Source organism: Henckelia pumila, chromosome 4 (genome assembly GCF_033568475.1).
Source record: "Henckelia pumila isolate YLH828 chromosome 4, ASM3356847v2, whole genome shotgun sequence".
Lineage (NCBI taxonomy): Eukaryota > Viridiplantae > Streptophyta > Magnoliopsida > Lamiales > Gesneriaceae > Henckelia > Henckelia pumila.
The window spans coordinates 159,560,479-159,578,187 of NC_133123.1; the positions used below are offsets into that span (position 1 = coordinate 159,560,479).

At 36.5% G+C, this 17,709-nt stretch overlaps 1 protein-coding gene across 1 annotated transcript; it reads left to right on the forward strand.

The window, feature by feature from the left end:
* Positions 1-3,351: 3,351 nt before the first annotated feature.
* On the forward strand, positions 3,352-3,771 carry LOC140862203 (uncharacterized). The gene has a single exon (XM_073265210.1). The coding sequence runs from the start codon at positions 3,352-3,354 to the stop codon at positions 3,769-3,771; it is 420 nt and encodes a 139-aa protein (XP_073121311.1).
* The last annotated feature ends 13,938 nt before the right edge of the window (positions 3,772-17,709 follow it).

Consider the following 17,709-nt stretch of genomic DNA (forward strand, 5'->3'; position numbering starts at 1 on the left):
AGATGTGTTTCATGATAGTCATCCCCATGTGCTACCACATCTTACATACACTATAGTATATTCAAGGTCTTTATCAAAACAACAATATTATATCATCATATAACAATACGAAGAAAGATAAAGTCAATACCATTATAAAAGTGTAAATTATATTAAACAAAAGATTGTTTTACATAGAGTCATAAAAGCCCTTAGCCACAAGTTGGCTAACCGGGCACCCACTCTTTCACTATTGTCATGCACACATACAAAACAAGACAACAGCCGGATAAACTCCGGTGAGAAAACATTCTCAGTATAACCAACATATAGAAAGCGTTAAATAAATCATCTTGACTCAATTTAAACTCGACTCAACAAATAGAGTACGTAAACGCTTTAAATACGAATTGATTCACATAACTTCGAGGCCATCAAGATTCATAAATGATCTTGACATGGATATCCATCTAACGAGTTCGTAACCGACTCGCAAATAAGGTTAACAGCAACCTTGGCATAAAATCAATTCAATATAGCATCATATCAACTCAAATATAAAGATCCACTACCTGTGATGGATCGACAACATTACAATCAAATCAAAAACATACACAAGTATGTGGTTTTTGCGGGCCAACTCAAGATTAGTCGTTCTTGAGTTTCAAAGTCCCTACTTCGCGATCTCGTCATTATACCTTCGTTTATCTCGGTTCTGAACTCTTCAAATCTGAAAGATACAACCAAAATACATATATCAACTTCATTTCAATCTATCATATCAAAATCGAGTCGAAAACAACATAAGATCATCGATCAAACTCATTTCAAACCTCAACTCTTTCTTCGTCGGTTTAAGTCGGCGTCTTGTGTCGTTTAGCCTTCAAACTCAACTGAAATTGAAGAATAAAATTCTATAACATTTACAACATCTCAATAACAACTTCAGCTTCAATATCGGCTATCAAAACAGTTTCAAAACTCGGTTAAATGACGTAGCGATTGAAAATCGGTAATCGACGTAATCCCGAAACCATTTCTTTTATTCAAACCATATGTACGTGCTCTCAATCAAGAAAACCAGCTGATATATCATTCAAAACTTCATCTCAATAGCTATAAAAATCGATTAACCTACTGGAATCAAGATTGGATACAAATAACATAAACACATCAATCCGGTTTCGATATAGAATCGCATAAACGTCGATAAACATAATCAAAAATGCAACATCTGATATCTGCCCTTTATTGATTTTGAAATCCATATAACACAACATAAAACTTACACGAGATCGAAGCCCTCATTGTAAGTATTCCAGAATAATTTACGAAATCGAAATCGGATCACCGGAGCAAAAGTTATAAGGATTTGAAGATCGGAAAATCAAAAGAAACGAAAGATCTCGGCTTGCTCTGTTCTTCAACTTCTGAATTGTCTAAGGCATGTACATGTATCATGCTGATAAAAGAATTAACATCAGATAACTTTCAATCAAAATTGCACTTTAGTCCCTCAATTCTTCAATATTTGCAATTTGGTCCTCAGCCCTTATTTTAATTCAATTTCAATCCTAAATAATTTAAGAATATTAGAATTTAAATCGAAACTCTAAATATTCCCAAATTACATATACTTGGATTAAAATCAAATTAAATTCGGATTAATATTAATTAATCTCGGGCCTTACACTTACAGACCCATTCAGGATTATGGAATGTGAGATTCAGCAAGGAAATGTTTGAAGAGCATTCCGAATGTCAAGAAAATCAAAGTTTTTTATGATTCTCGTTGCTTGGAGGGAAAAAAATGGTCGGACTATGAACTTGAGAACCTTGGCAACCTACATCAACTCAAGGCATTGAAGATACGTGTTACTTCACTAGACTTTCTAAACTTGAGCTCAACCTCCATGTTTCGTTTTCCACCGTCGCTTAAAACTTTGACTTTAGGCGGGGTTGGAATTCCATGGCGTGATTTGACAATCATAGGTTTATTACCCAATCTTGAAGTTCTGAAATTGAAAGATTTTGCTTGCCTAGGGATAGAGTGGAAACCAAATGAAGAGGAGTTTTGTAAACTAAAAGTTCTGGTACTTGAACTTCTGGAGTTGAAGCATTGGAAAGCTGATTCTGACCACTTTCCAAGCCTTGAGCGCCTCGTTATCCGACAGTGCGACAGCTTGGTGGAGATACCATCTGGGATGGGAGAAAGCACGACACTCGCCGTGATTTGGTTGTACAATTGCAATGCTTCTGTCTTGTCTTCAGCAAATGAAATATTGGAGATGCAAAAGAGCTATGGAAAATGATGATTTTCACGTTGTTGAAGTGCACCCCAAACCTCAGAGTTTCGACTCCGCTGCGATTGAACTTCATAGATGTGACCAAACAACACAGAACATAATGAGTTTAAAATATAAATGCTAGCTACTGATTTTCTTTCACTCTTTCATACGTGAAAGATCATGTCGTGCACATGTTTTTTAAATTATTTTCTTATTGCATTCAATTTCTATTTTTGGAGTTTTGCCTTTCTTAGACAAGTTTTAAAATTGGTAATTTTTAGTATTTCTGATTCGAAATATTTGATTCTGATGATATATTGTTTCCATGCTTTGTAGGATCTTATTTATGGAAATATATTGAAGATCTATTTAAAGGAGTGCTTGGACCGATCAGAAAAGAACAATCGAGAGAAAAGAGTGAAACGTAGAGAGCAAAATACATAGAGAATTACTGAAGAAATTCTGGAATATTGAAGATCAATCATTGAAGAATTTTTGAAGAAATACTACTGCTACTTTGTGTTGCCGAGTAGTGTTGTAAACACTGAAGAACACAAGAGTGAAGTGTTGTTCAGAAAGTGTTTCTTTGGTTTTTGTTTTTTGGCTTAGAACTTCCTATTGATGTTTTATTCTAGTTTTTACTAGTTTTTAGGAAGTCGTTTATTTTCTCAATCTGTTGAGAAAAGTAGTTTTTCATAAACAATCACTAGTTGGTTTTTGTAAACTGTTTTGATTTTCTAGTGATTATTTCGCCATGAGGCATCGTACAAGTACTTAGTACTTGTGCATAAATATTTGTGTGCTATTTACTTTTACTGTTAGTTAATTATTTGGCTGCATAGTGTTTTTTCTTGAAGTATTGACAACACTGAAAGATAACACACACTCGAAAATATTTCTGGTATTTCTGTGATTTCAGACTGTCCAAACCTTACAAGTGGCGTCAGAGACATTCACTTGACGATACTAAGTATGATTCTGTTTTTGTGTTTGACAGGATATCACAATGGAGATACCTTATTCAAGAACTGCTCAACGTCCTCCAATCTTGGATGGATCCAATTATGCTATCTAGAAAGTTAGGATGCATGTCTACATCAAATCGATTGATGAAAAGGCTTGGCAGCGTGTGTTACAAGGCTGGAATCCACCAAGGAGAACTGATGGAGAAGGAGATTTTCTCCTCAAACCAGAAACGGACTGGAATGCCGATGAAACTGCTGCTTCGAATATGAACAACAAAGCCCTTAATGCTATATTTACTTCTCTTTATTCTAATATGTTTTCACTGGTCACTAATTGTGTTTGTGCTAAGCAGGCCTGGGAAAAACTTCAAATGCACTGTGAAGGATCCGATAGTGTGCGTCCAACCAAAAGAAGGATTCTCACTACTCAATTTGAAAATCTGAGAATGGAAGAGAGTGAGACAATCGATGATTATGAATGCCGCTTAAGGAAGATCGAGAATGAGGCAATTGATCTTGGTGATGCTAATCTCGAATGAACGTCTTGTGAGCAAAGTGTTGAGATCACTCCCTGAAAGATTTCAAATTAAGATTTGTGCTATTGATGAATCGAAAGACACATCAATTCTGGGCTTGGATGGATTGATGAGTTCTCTTCGAACTTATGAGTTGGAGATGAATTTTGGAAAAAAAGACAAAGGTAAGTCTATTGCACTTCAAGTTTCCAATGACTCATATAAAGATTTTGTTGATCTGACACAGGGAGTCAACAAGTCTGACTTAGGAGATAATTCTATTGCCTTACTTACCAAACAATTTGATAACTACTTGAAGAGAATGAGAGATTATAAGAAACCTGGTCAGAAACCTAATGTTTTGAATGCTCCTGCTGTTGGAAAACCTTTGAGGATTTGCGGACCAGAACAGAATACCATCCCTTCAAAGAGTCAAAATCAGTTTCAGAAAGAAGGAAAAACACTGAATATCTCAAAGAAGTTTGAATCTGTGAAGTGTCATGAGTGCACAGGCTTGGGTCACTATGCTAATGAGTGTCCAACCAGACTTCGTAAAGGAATGTATATTTCCTTGAGTGATGATGAAGATGAGGAGGGTACAAAACAAGGAGAAGAAGAGACTCACAATGCACTGTCAGTTCTGGTACAGCAGAAACATAGTGTTGTCACAGGTGTCACAACACTTGGCCACAACACTAACCAGAAGATATTTTGTCTGAATGCTTCAGTACCTAAAGACTCTAACAATCAGGATGCTGATGAGGAAGAGCTGTCTTTAGAGAATGCCCAGAATATGTATGAAGAATTGTATACTGATTGGATAGTAAGGAACAATTCAAATTCTGCTTTATCAAAAGAGAACAGTGAACTGAAGGCATCAGTGTCTAGACTTGAAGTTGTTCTGAGCAAAAAGGATTTAGAATTATGCAAAGTCAAAGAAGAGCTTGGAAGAGCCAATGAAACTCTTGCAAAGTTTAATTCAAGCAAGACCATTGAAGTAGGGAAGTCATCACAAACTGTTTTTGTCAAAGAGAACAGTAACTCTGCTAGTGTTCCAATTGTAATTCCAAAGGAAAATTCAATTCCATTGAAGGCACAAGCTCCTGTTCAGAGGAAAAAGAAAAGGAAGCATAGGTTTGTTTGTCATTACTGTCACAAGCAAGGTCACATCAAGCCTTACTGTTTTAAGCTTAGGTATGACTATATGTACTGGAATACCAGACAAGTGTTGCCATTAGTGTTGCCAACACTGAACCAGAACACTACATGGAAGAAAAATTCTGAGAAAAAGGTTTGGGTACCGAAAGCTAAATCTAGTTGTAATGTCGTTTATACTTCCTTGAAAACTAATATTTCAGGTCATTGGTACTTCGACAGTGGCAGTTCATGCCACATGACAGAATTGAAGAAGTATCCTTCTGACTATGTTGAACAGGATAAAGGAAAAGTGACATATGGAGAAGGATCCAATGGAAAGATTGTTGGAAAAGGCACCTTGAATGTAGAAAGACTGCCTAAGCTTCACAATGTTCTGAAAGAGTGGGTGCCCGGTGAGCCAACTTGTGGCTAAGGGCTTTGATGACTCTTTGTATAAACAATCTTTTGTTTAATATAATTTACACTTTTATTAATGGCAATGACTTTATCTTTCTTCATATTGTTATATTGTGATATACTATTGTTGTTTTGATAAAGACCTTGAATATACTATAGTGTATATAAGATGTGGTAGAACATGGGGATGTCTATCATGAAACACATCTTATAGTCACTGTATATTCTAAACTGTTCCTAGTCGATTGAGCCGTCCGATAATAAGGATAAGGATCGCTCGAGTTTGAGACTAGCATTTGCGATGCAGAGTACCACGTTTCATTGGTAAGGAACATAGAGATGTTCGAAGCATGCAAATGGATATTCATATGATGAATGATCGAACTACCCTATCCGGACTTTCCAAGTGGTTATCACTTATCGAGTGGATAAAGTCCGCGGTTTTGGTTGTACACCATTAGTCCTTACTACTTGAAACATCATTGAGACTCTATATGCTAGTACTGTGCTTTGACTCGTTTACCGACTCTATTGGGGTCATCAGGTGTCGGGATTGGGTACAGTTACAACACATATAGGAGTCGATGCTTTGTTGTCAAGGATTCACCACATACTTGCGAGTGTGAATATCCTATGCGATCTGAGGAGATATTAGTGTGACGAATCTCTGGCCAGAGTACATGATGTGTTTTAAGAAATGGTTTCTTAGTAGCACATGCGATGTCACTATTTGATCTTCAAGATGTATTGCATAGTTATCGAATCTCGAACGACTCTCGATTTACCAATGGTTGTTGATTCGATCGGGATATATGGATGAAGGGACCGTACTGTACGCTAACCAAAATCTATTGGTTCTTGCAGGCACTATCAGTGATACCTAGGGAATCATGGGGCGATGTTGCTAGGCGCTCTTACCATGATTCGATGGGCAAGTCGGAAATTGTTGTTCCGAGTCACAAGGAGTTGTGAGCCCACGGCTAGCTGTATCCCTGAACCATTGAGGGTCACACAGAGTAATGGATTTTAATCCCCGTTGAGATAGTTAAATTTAAAGAGTTAAATTTAATGAACAAAGAAGTTGGACTTCTTAATTATGAGTAGAGGAGTAAGATTTCCTAAAATGACATAGGGATGGGCATTTTTGGAAACCACTGAATTCGGATTCAGAAAAATTTATCTTGACTTTAAAAGGTGCAGAAATGGTTTCTGTGCACATTGGTGAAATCGGTTTATCAATCGGAGTCATGATGAATTTTATATTAATTTCTGAACATGCGGGCTTTGCTTGTCGGGCTTGAACTTATGACTAATGGGCCCTAAGCTGTTAGCGGCCTACATTATAAATAAGTTATTGCAGTACAGAAATTACACACAACATGTCACAATTTTCGAAAACCTAGTTATTTTCTCTCTAAAGTGGCCGCCCCCTTCTCCCCTCTGCTCGGAAAAATCCATTCTGTGAATTTTGAATTACAGTCTGGTTTAACGGATCAAATTCGTTAATTCTCTTCGTAGAAACTTCTGATAGATTTTCTAGTGCAATCTATCAGAGGGATTAATTATCCGTTCGTGGACCTGATTGAAGAACAGTTCGTCCATCAGTTCCAGGGATATACAACAAGAGCAGAGCAATCTGTTGGTGTCCATAATCTCGCTTCGAGATTGGAGGTAAAAATTTATAATTGTTATTTAATTTTTACACACACAATTTAATCGTTAAGTTTTGATACCCATTATGGAATCGTTCCATATAAAATTTTTAAACTTCCGCTGCACCGGGTATCAATTCTGATTGATCTGATCGCCACGTTCTCCAACAGTGATATCAGAGCCAGGTTGCTCAGATCAAGCGATTAAATTAATCGATTGTACAAAAAAAAAATTTTAAGCCTCGGTTTTTTGAAACAAAATAAATATTTAAAAAAAAATAATAAAAAATTTTTTTTTTTTCGGGCAAAACTCGGGCAGCGATCGTCGCTGCCCGGCCCGAGCCCTTTGGGGCGCGGGCAGCACGGGAGTGTCCCGGGCGGCCCGCGGAAAAATTAATTTTTTAATTTTAAATTAAATTTTAATATGTTAAAATTCTATTTTTGGTCCGATCGAAAATTGTTTTTGATTGGTCCACGAGGCGTCGGATCGAATTGTTCGAGTCCGAAAATTTTAAAATTGATTTTTGGATAAATTTGAATTTTTGGAAAATTTAAATATATTATTCGTTAAATTGAATTTTGAAATTAATTATTTTTGGTACAATTGATGATAAGATATGATCTTATGGATATATTGAGTAAAATATGATTTTATGTATAAAATTGGATTTTATAGATAAAATATGATTTTATTTGATAAAAAGATAAAATATGATTTTGTATGTAAAATAAGATTTTATATATGAAATATGATTTTATCCTTTTAAATTTAAATTGCCATTGCATGTTATCCAATAAATTAATTTTGAATTAAATGTTATTGAATAAGGATGATCGATTGTCATGACCAATTTTGTAGGTGTATCTTAGGAATTTACATTTGTTTTTATTGTTGTTGGATTTATTAATGGGTCTGGTTTATGGCCCAATATGAATTGTCATATGTAATAAAAGTGGGCTTGGTTTATGGCCCGTTCCCACCCCTTAAAAATGTATCCCCTACTTGTCATTGTTATTTATTGTAAATACATTAGATTTAGTGGGAGATGAAGATTTGAAGACGGAGGTGGGCTCAGCAGACAATAAAGACAGAAGAAATGTAAATTGGAAGCACAATGTAATAGGATTGCATTGCATACTGCATATTACCTAGGATTGGACTAAGACTCGTGATTGGCAACCACGGGTCGATTAGAAATGGAATCGATCATCCTATATAATATGTGATATTATTGTTGTATGCATGTTTTAGACAAAATTGTGTGAATCCGGCAAGCATACAAAATTTTAAAAATGATGAGACAAATTTTCAAAATTAAAATCCCTCATTTTAAATATAATTTAAAATTGATATCAAGATAAATAAAGGAAATTTAAATTTGTTTAAATGTTCCTACCTTCCATCAACGATCAATGTATGAGATGCTACCCGCGGATACGGTCCGGCTCATATTATTGGGGGGGCCCGTTCGTCGAAAAGTTGTACATTGGATCGACACATGTTGTAAGTTGGGTGGAACTCCCATGGGATCGGCTCATATTATTGGGGGATCCACATGGCGACCGTCCATCACAACTTAATATTGATGGGTCATCTTGACATGTCACAATAAACGGCGTCATATTATTGGGCCCTTATTGGACATGAGGTAAAAACGTGGAGGTTGCTTTGGAAGCAATTGGGCTCTACCTTTTGAAAATTATGGTTGGCTGATATTATTCGGGACCATAGTTGTCAATTGGACTCCATGTTCTCACTAAGGAAAACAGTTTCCCGTTTTCACTAGAGGGTAGTGAAATCATTAAAATAGTGGGAGTGATATTCATAAAATAAATTTTGCCTATTTTATGTCTTAGTAAATTACTTAAACAATCACTGATATTTGTCTGTTTCTTTTCAGTATTTCATAAATATGAATTCGCGTAATCCACTTTTCTCGATCCTCGAACAAAATAAATTGACTGGCGCAAACTATACGGAATGGTTCCGTAAGTTGAAGATTGTCTTGACTTCGGAGAAGATGCTCTACGTGTTAGAAAAATCTCCTCCGAAGGAAGCACCAGCTGACATAAGTCCGGAAGAGTTAGCCAAACTTGATACATGGTGGGACCATGATATCAAGGCCAAATGCTATATGCAAGCCTCGATGTCTGATGAACTCCAGAGGCGATTTGAGGACACCGTGAATGCTGCTGACATTCACGTACAACTCAAGGAACATAGAGATGTTCGAAGCATGCAAATGGATATTCATATGATGAATGATCGAACTACCCTATCCGGACTTTTCAAGTGGTTATCACTTATCGAGTGGATAAAGTCCGCGGTTTTGGTTGTACACCATTAGTCCTTACTACTTGAAACATCATTGAGACTCTATATGCTAGTACTGTGCTTTGACTCGTTTACCGACTCTATTGGGGTCATCAGGTGTCGGGATTGGGTACAGTTACAACACATATAGGAGTCGATGCTTTGTTGTCAAGGATTCACCACATACTTGCGAGTGTGGATATCCTATGCGATCTGAGAAGATATTAGTGTGACGAATCTCTGGCCAGAGTACATGATGTGTTTTAAGAAATGGTTTCTTAGTAGCACATGCGATGTCACTATTTGATCTTCAAGATGTATTGCATAGTTATCGAATCTCGAACGACTCTCGATTTACCAATGGTTGTTGATTCGATCGGGATATATGGATGAAGGGACCATACTGTACGCTAAGCAAAATCTATTGGTTCTTGCAGGCACTATCAGTGATACCTAGGGAATCATGGGGCGATGTTGCTAGGCGCTCTTACCATGATTCGATGGGCAAGTCGGAAATTGTTGTTCCGAGTCACAAGGAGTTGTGAGCCCACGGCTAGCTGTATCCCTGAACCATTGAGGGTCACACAGAGTAATGGATTTTAATCCCCGTTGAGATAGTTAAATTTAAAGAGTTAAATTTAATGAACAAAGAAGTTGGACTTCTTAATTATGAGTAGAGGAGTAAGATTTCCTAAAATGACATAGGGATGGGCATTTTTGGAAACCACTGAATTCGGATTCAGAAAAATTTATCTTGACTTTAAAAAGTGCAGAAATGGTTTCTGTGCACATTGGTGAAATCGGTTTATCAATCGGAGTCATGATGAATTTTATATTAATTTCTGAACATGCGGGCTTTGCTTGTCGGGCTTGAACTTATGACTAATAGGCCCTAAGCTGTTAGCGGCCTACATTATAAATAAGTTATTGCAGTACAGAAATTACACACAACAGGTCACAATTTTCGAAAACCTAGTTATTTTCTCTCTAAAGTGGCCGCCCCCTTCTCCCCTCTGCTCGGAAAAATCCAGTCTGTGAATTTTGAATTACAGTCTGGTTTAACGGATCAAATTCGTTAATTCTCTTCGTAGAAACTTCTGATAGATTTTCTAGTGAAATCTATCAGAGGGATTAATTATCCGTTCGTGGACCTGATTGAAGAACAGTTCGTCCATCAGTTCCAGGGATATACAACAAGAGCAGAGCAATCTGTTGGTGTCCATAATCTCGCTTCGAGATTGGAGGTAAAAATTTATAATTGTTATTTAATTTTTACACACACAATTTAATCGTTAAGTTTTGATACCCATTATGGAATCGTTCCATATAAAATTTTTAAACTTTCGCTGCACCGGGTATCAGTTCTGATTGATCTGATCGCCGCGTTCTCCAACATGTTCTACATGTTGAAGGATTAAATGCTAATCTTATTAGCATTAGTCTACTTTGTGATGATGATCTTTATGTTAAATTTGATAAGAATTTGTGTCAAGTTTTTGATAAGAGTAATTCGTGTGTTTTGACAAGGTCTAGATCATCGGACAACTGTTATCAACTTGAAGAGGAAATTGCTTGCAAATTCACCAAGGTTGATGATTTGAATTTATGGCATCAAAAGTTGGGACATGCCAACTTCAAAGCACTGAAGAAGCTGAGCCAGTATGATGTTGTACGTGGAATGCCAAATCTAACTTATGGAGTTCCATACGTGTGTGGATACTGTCAGAAAGTTAAGCAAACTTGTGTGTCACATCTAGTGTTACAACACTGTGGGTCAACACTATGTCTTGAACTCCTACACATGGATTTAATGGGACCTATGGAGGTTGAAAGCTGTGGAGGCAAGATACATTCATTTGTGTGTGTTGATGACTTTTCAAGGTACTCTTGGGTAAGTTTTCTAAGAGAAAAGTCAAAAACATTCGAGCTTTCAAAAAATTGATAAAACAGATTACTAACTTGTTTTCTTTGAAGGTTATCAGGATTCGAACCGACCATGGTAAGGAATTTGAAAACACATTGTTTGATCAGTTCTGTGAAAAAGAAGGTATATCACATGAATATTCAGCACCTAAGACACCTCAGCAGAATGGCATTGCCGAAAGGAAAAATAGAACCCTCCAAGAGATGGCAAGGGTTATGTTAAGCTCAAAAAATATTGCAAAAAGATTTGGCTGAGGCTTTAAATACTGCATGCCATATATCCAATATGGTGTATTTAAGGAAAGGTTCTACTATGACGTCCTATGAAATTCTCATGGGAAAGAGGTCTAACCTTAAATATTTTCATGTTTTTGGATGCATATGTTATGTTTTAAATGACAGGGTGCAGTTGGCTAAGTTTGATTCAAAAAGCGATAAGTGTTTATTTCTTGGATATACTTTGAATAGACGAGCTTATCGTGTGTTTAACTTGAGAACTAGAACTATCATTGAATCTATTAACATGGTATTTGATGATTATGCAGATCTGAAGGGGAAAACAATTGAAGACAATATTGATGATCTGCTAGATACTGTTTCTCCCCAGACTGATTCCAGTGTTGTCACTAGTGTTGTCTCACCTGAAAAATCACCCAGCACAACACTGAGTCCAACACTGAATACGAATGAACAGAATACAGAAGATCAGGATGTTTTTTAAGATGAAATACAAGATGCTGGACAAGATGTACCAAGCAAAATTCAGAAAAACCATCCTACTTCACAAATCATAGGAGATGCACAAGGAAGGATGCAAACCCGAAAAAAGGAAAAGGTTGACTATAGAATGATGAGTGGGTTAGTGTGCATGACTTCCGCATATTCCCAGGTAATATATTCTTGCTTTGTGTCGAGTATTGAACCAAATAATGTTGTTGAGGCTTTAAAAGATGAGTTTTGGGTCAATGCTATGCATGATGAACTTGAAAAATTTGTTATGAATGATGTGTGGATCTTAGTTCCTCCACCTGATCATAATAATATCATTGGAACAAAGTGGACATTTAAGAACAAAACTGATGAATCAGGAAATATTGTGAGGAACAAGGCTAGGTTGGTAGCTCAAGGGTATACACAAGTTGAAGGGGTGGACTTTGATGAAACCTTGCACCTGTAGCCCGAATAGAATCTGTTAGATTATTGTTGGCTATTGAATTTCACATGAAAATGAAACTTTTTCAAATGGATGTCAAAAGTGCATTTTTGAATGGAATTTTGAGTGAAGAATTTTATGTAAGACAGTCTAAGGGATTCGAAGATCCACATCATCTTGATCATATTTATAAGCTGAAGAAGGCCTTATATGGATTGAAACAAGCACCTCGTGCTTGGTATGAAAGGCTCACAGAGTATTTGCTTGACATTGGATTCAAAAAAGGTGAGGTAGATAAAACACTTTTTGTTCAAAAAGTACAAGGTAACATTCTTATCTATCAAATCTATGTTGATGACATAATTTTCTGTGCTTCATCTCAAAAACTTGTGAATAATTTTGTTGAAAGCATGACTGCTACTTTTGAAATGAGCATGGTAGGTGAGTTGAATTACTTTCTAGGATTACAAGTAAAACAAATAAGTGATGGAATCTTTTTGTGTCAAAGCAAATATGCTAAGAATTTGGTAAAGAGGTTTTGTACGGATCATGTTAGATATATGAAAACACCAATGGGAACTAATGAAAAACTTTGCAAAGACAGTGTTGCTGATAGTGTTGACAACACTCTGTACAGAAGCATAATTGGAAGTCTGCTGTATTTGAGTGCAAGTCGACCTGATATTATGTTCAGTGTGTGTTTGTGTGCCCGATATAAATCTGATCCTAAAGTCACACATATGAAAGCTGTAAAAAGAATTTTGAAGTATGTTGCAGGCACTTTAGACTTGGGTTTATGGTACACTAAAGAAACCAATACTATTTTGGTAGGCTATAGTGATGTTGATTGGGCAGGAGATATTGATGAGAGGAAAAGCACCACGGGTGGTTGTTTTTATTTGGGTAACAACTTGGTTTCATGGTATAGTAGGAAGCAGAATTGTGTGTCACTTTCCACTGCTGAATCCAAATATATGGCAGCGGAAAGTTGTTGTTCTCAATTAATTTGGAAGAATCAAATGCTACAAGACTATGGTCTTAAAAGTGAAACTCAAATTTTGTACTGTGATAACTCAAGTGCTATAGATATATCAAAAAATCCAATACAACACTCTCGAACAAAACACATTGACATAAGACATCACTTCATTCGAGATTTAGTTGAGAAGGACATGATTCATGTGGATTTTGTTGGGACCAATAACCAACTGGCCAATATTTTTACAAAAGAATTAGACTTCGAGAGATTCTCCAGTCTTAGGAAATCTCTCAACATGTATTCTTTATAAGCACTCATGGTTGTTGTCCTTAAGTGTTACCAACACTGACTGACAACACCAAATATGCATGTGCATTTTTAGGACTTTAGGCATACTGCATATTCATAATGTTCTATGTTTTACACTGTTTGATAATACTGACTAACACTTTGTAGTTCTTCTGCCAAAGTTATTTTCAGATCACACTTGCCATGAAAATTTGCTTTAAACCACGAAGTAGTTGAGGGATGTTCGTGTACTCTATGATCTTGTCTCATGTGAAAAGTGGTTTTAAAAATTAAAAAGCATGGTTTGATAAAATTTCAGTGACCAATGTCTTGAAAATCAAACTAAAATCGAAAAAAAATTGGAAAAAGCTACCTAAGAGAGTCTAATGAAGACCGTTTTTTTAGTGTGCAGGCTACCACTTCTAAATCAAAATAAAAAGAAGAAAAACATGGCTCTGGAAGTGTGACAAATTCAAAATTATTTTGAAGACTACAATGTTGTTGGGAAGTGTTGCCAATGCTGGTGCTTAACACGTGCTGCACACACTTTGCATGCATTATATTGTTGATCTAATCTCATTACATTCTGTTTCAGACATAAGTCATGCATTTTGCATTTACTGTGATCATATCATGCTCAGGGTGAAAAATCCAAAGACGAACAAAATTAGAAAAATTGCCCAACTTGCTGAAAAATTGAATTGGTTGTGATTGAACATGTTTCAGTGGCGTTAAAACTCGATGTGGAGTTATTTATTTTTGGGGATTATTGATATATTTTTAAGTGAGAGTTTTCAGGGTATCCTTAATTAATCAAATTTAATTTCCTTAATTAGATAGATTTTTACCCGTTGGAGAATTGTTACCGTTAGGGGAGATTTCTAGTCTGTTTTGATAGATAGAGATTTTGATTTTTTTACCGTTTAAACTCCTTATCCCTATTTATGTCTGTCTTTGAGGAGGCTGATCTATCGTCTTCTATCTTTCTAATTCTCTCTTCAAAAATTCTCTGAAACCCTCATTCTAAATTCTTTGATAATGGCAGGCAAAGCTTTTGATTCGCATGATATAAGATCGGAAATGGATTATCAATAGGAAGAAAAGCCTTCGGAGGTATCTTCTGAAAACCCTACCCTCGCAATCATACCTGCTGTCATTCAACCTATACCGTTGGCAGAAATTTCTCCAGGAGAACCTGGGAACGAAATCGACCTTGAGAATCCTCCTGATTTCTCAGTGTTGAATCGTGTGTTCCCAAAACAGCCAATAGCGAGGAGGTCAAAGCGCCAAGCGGGATTCAACCCCGATTTCACTACCAATAAGGATTTCGTGGAAAGGGGGAGACTTCTCGTCCTATTTTGGATGATCCAGATTTCTCATCTGGAGATGATTTTGCGGATCATAATTTTGAGGTAGTTGCTAGAACAACAACCTCTGTTGCAGAAAAGGCCAAATCAAAGAAAAAAGATTCATCTATTGGTGATGATTCTTCTGATGAAGATTCTACTGATGTCTCTTCTACTGAGAAAGATCCATCTACGGCTGTTGTTGTTGATGATTCCAAGAAGACAACCATAGAGGCTCCAATGTCTACTGATGAGGAAATTTCACTAGCCACATTCATGGCGCACATTCGGAATCCAAAACTAAACCAGCTGAATCCTCACGAGTTCCATCTGATGATGATGAACCCGATGCTGAAATGATGCAAGAGTATGAGGATAACTGGCCCCAGAATTCTTATAGTTCATCCTCTTCGAGTTCTGAGGAAGAAGATTATGAGGATGCTGCTTCTGATGATTTTGAGAGTTCTGAGGAACAAGTTGCTGATGACAGTGTTGCCAACACTGAGGACAACACTTGTGAAGCCACGGTTATATGCATGTACTTGAAGGTAAAAGTTATAACTCTATCAGTCATATAAAAGCAAATGTAACTGATGGTGTAATGATGTTGAATTTTGAAATACAAAGGGGCAAGAACCAACTGAACATAAGGAATGGTAACAGTCACAATGATGGAGAGTAGTGGCTGCTGAAACTGATGGATTATGTTGTTAATTTTGAAATTCATGCTGCATATAATAGTCAGAAATGTAACAGCCACAATAATGGAGAATGATGGCTGTTAATATGAGTTATTGGCCATGAATGGGAGGCCCTTCAGCTGCTTTTTATACCTATAAATAGTGGCAGATTCAGAAGGGAAATCACACCATTTTTGAGCACAAAAACTGAGTAAAACTCTGCACATTTCGAGTTCCAACCTTCTGCCACTTTTGAAGCATAGTAGAAGCAGCACCTGTTTGATAGCAGCAGTTCAAGCAGATTCCTGTCCAGAGTTTGAACAAGGTTTTTGTCCCAGTTTCAAAGCAAGCATTCTGTTCTATTTTTCTCACGTTTGAGGCTTACCATCAACATCAGTTTCTGCACGATTTTCTTACAAATCACTTAAGGTAAGAGGGCTTATACCTATATATGTTTTAAAAACGTTCATGATCTTGTTTGTGAAAGTTCAATCGTACATCTCCTGGTTCATATTTCTTTGAATTATGTACAAGTTTATTCCATGAAACTCCTTGTTATGCATTGTTAGAATTAGACTTAAGAATTGGTAAGGAATTCTGAAAACATGATAAGATATTATATGGCCCTGAAGTGATGGGTTATAATAACCATTTAAGGCCTCGCCCCCTTAGAGGAGTAAAAATTAGGGACTGATCAGTAGCCATGATTAACAAGATGAATAACAGTGCTATGTCTAAGTTTATGTTTCATTCATGATATGTGTTGATGCTCAGTTTCAAGTTTTGCCTTGTCTTGATCTATGTTGCGACATGTGTTGGAACATGCTCCCTTTGAACTCCTATATATATGTATATTCGACATTTGCATGTACGATTGGCCCCCTCTTGTTGAGTGTTTCCCAAAACACTCATCCCCCTTACTTCCCTTCCCAGATACCGAAGAGCAGTTGGATGATGATGAGCAACACGCATTCTGGGGTTGGTGATCAAGTCTAAAATTATGGAAATGCTAGCAGTCTTATTAGTTTTATTATATTTTATGTTTCGTTTCCGCTATTGTCATGTTTTGATATTGTAAAGACATTTCGGGATTTGTAAAAGACTGGTTGAAGGCTATTTATACACTACATGGCTTGTTGTTTTACGATTTAAAATTGTTAACAACGTCGATGCTGCGTTCCGATCTCGGGGCGTGACATTTTTGTGGTATCAAAGCTGCCAGGTTCATAATCCGGGTGGGAATTCCTTAGAAAATTTTTGGCAGTTTTTCATAGTAGGCCAAAAGGCCAATGTAGTCCCCTCTGAAACGATCTCACAAATCAAAATCATCGCAAAATTACATTTTGCTATATGGTAACTCTTATTTCGGCCGAATTCCTTCATTTAGGTCTCCGAAATCGCGTTTTTGCCATTTTAAGAAAGATTTAGAATACTTATAACTTTTTATAAAAAAAACTCGAAATCCAATTCCGTCGATTGTGTCCTCACAATCGATACTGTCAGCTCAATTAAATATCTCAAAATTTTCCATTTTTGGAGAATTTTTCCGAAAAGTCCCGTTTCGTTTGTAATTATTGCAAATTGTTCATGTGTTGTGTAATTGCTGATTTCTGATATTTTGTTCTAAGCCTTGCCTTTCCATTTGTTTTCTTTCAGGAAATGGCGCCAAGTTTTCCTCATACCCATGCCCATTCCATCTTTCGCATGAAGCAACAGGTTATTGATAACCAGAAGCATAAGATTACTCGACTTTGTGCTAAGGTTGTTCTTGTTAGGCGTGAGCAGCGAGAATGGGAGAAGAGGGCCAACAAGTACTTCTATGAGCTAGAGCAAGTGAGGGGGAATAATGCTACAACTTAAATTGTAATTCACCCAAGTGTAGGTTGTCTGCAAGTAATATACTCGTGAGTACGAGATCGATCCACGGAGAGGATGCTGTAAGTTTAATTTTAGCAATGATATATTATAGATGAAAATATTATTATAAAACTTCAAATACACAAATTATAAAATTGTCAAGGCTTCAAAGGTTCATTGTTGGTTTATTTAAGATTGCTTAACAAAAATAAATAA

Coding starts and splice junctions, on each gene's coding strand:
- LOC140862203 (XM_073265210.1), top strand. CDS start 3,352: ATGCATGTCTACATCAAATCGATTGATGAAAAGGCTTGGCAGCGTGTG.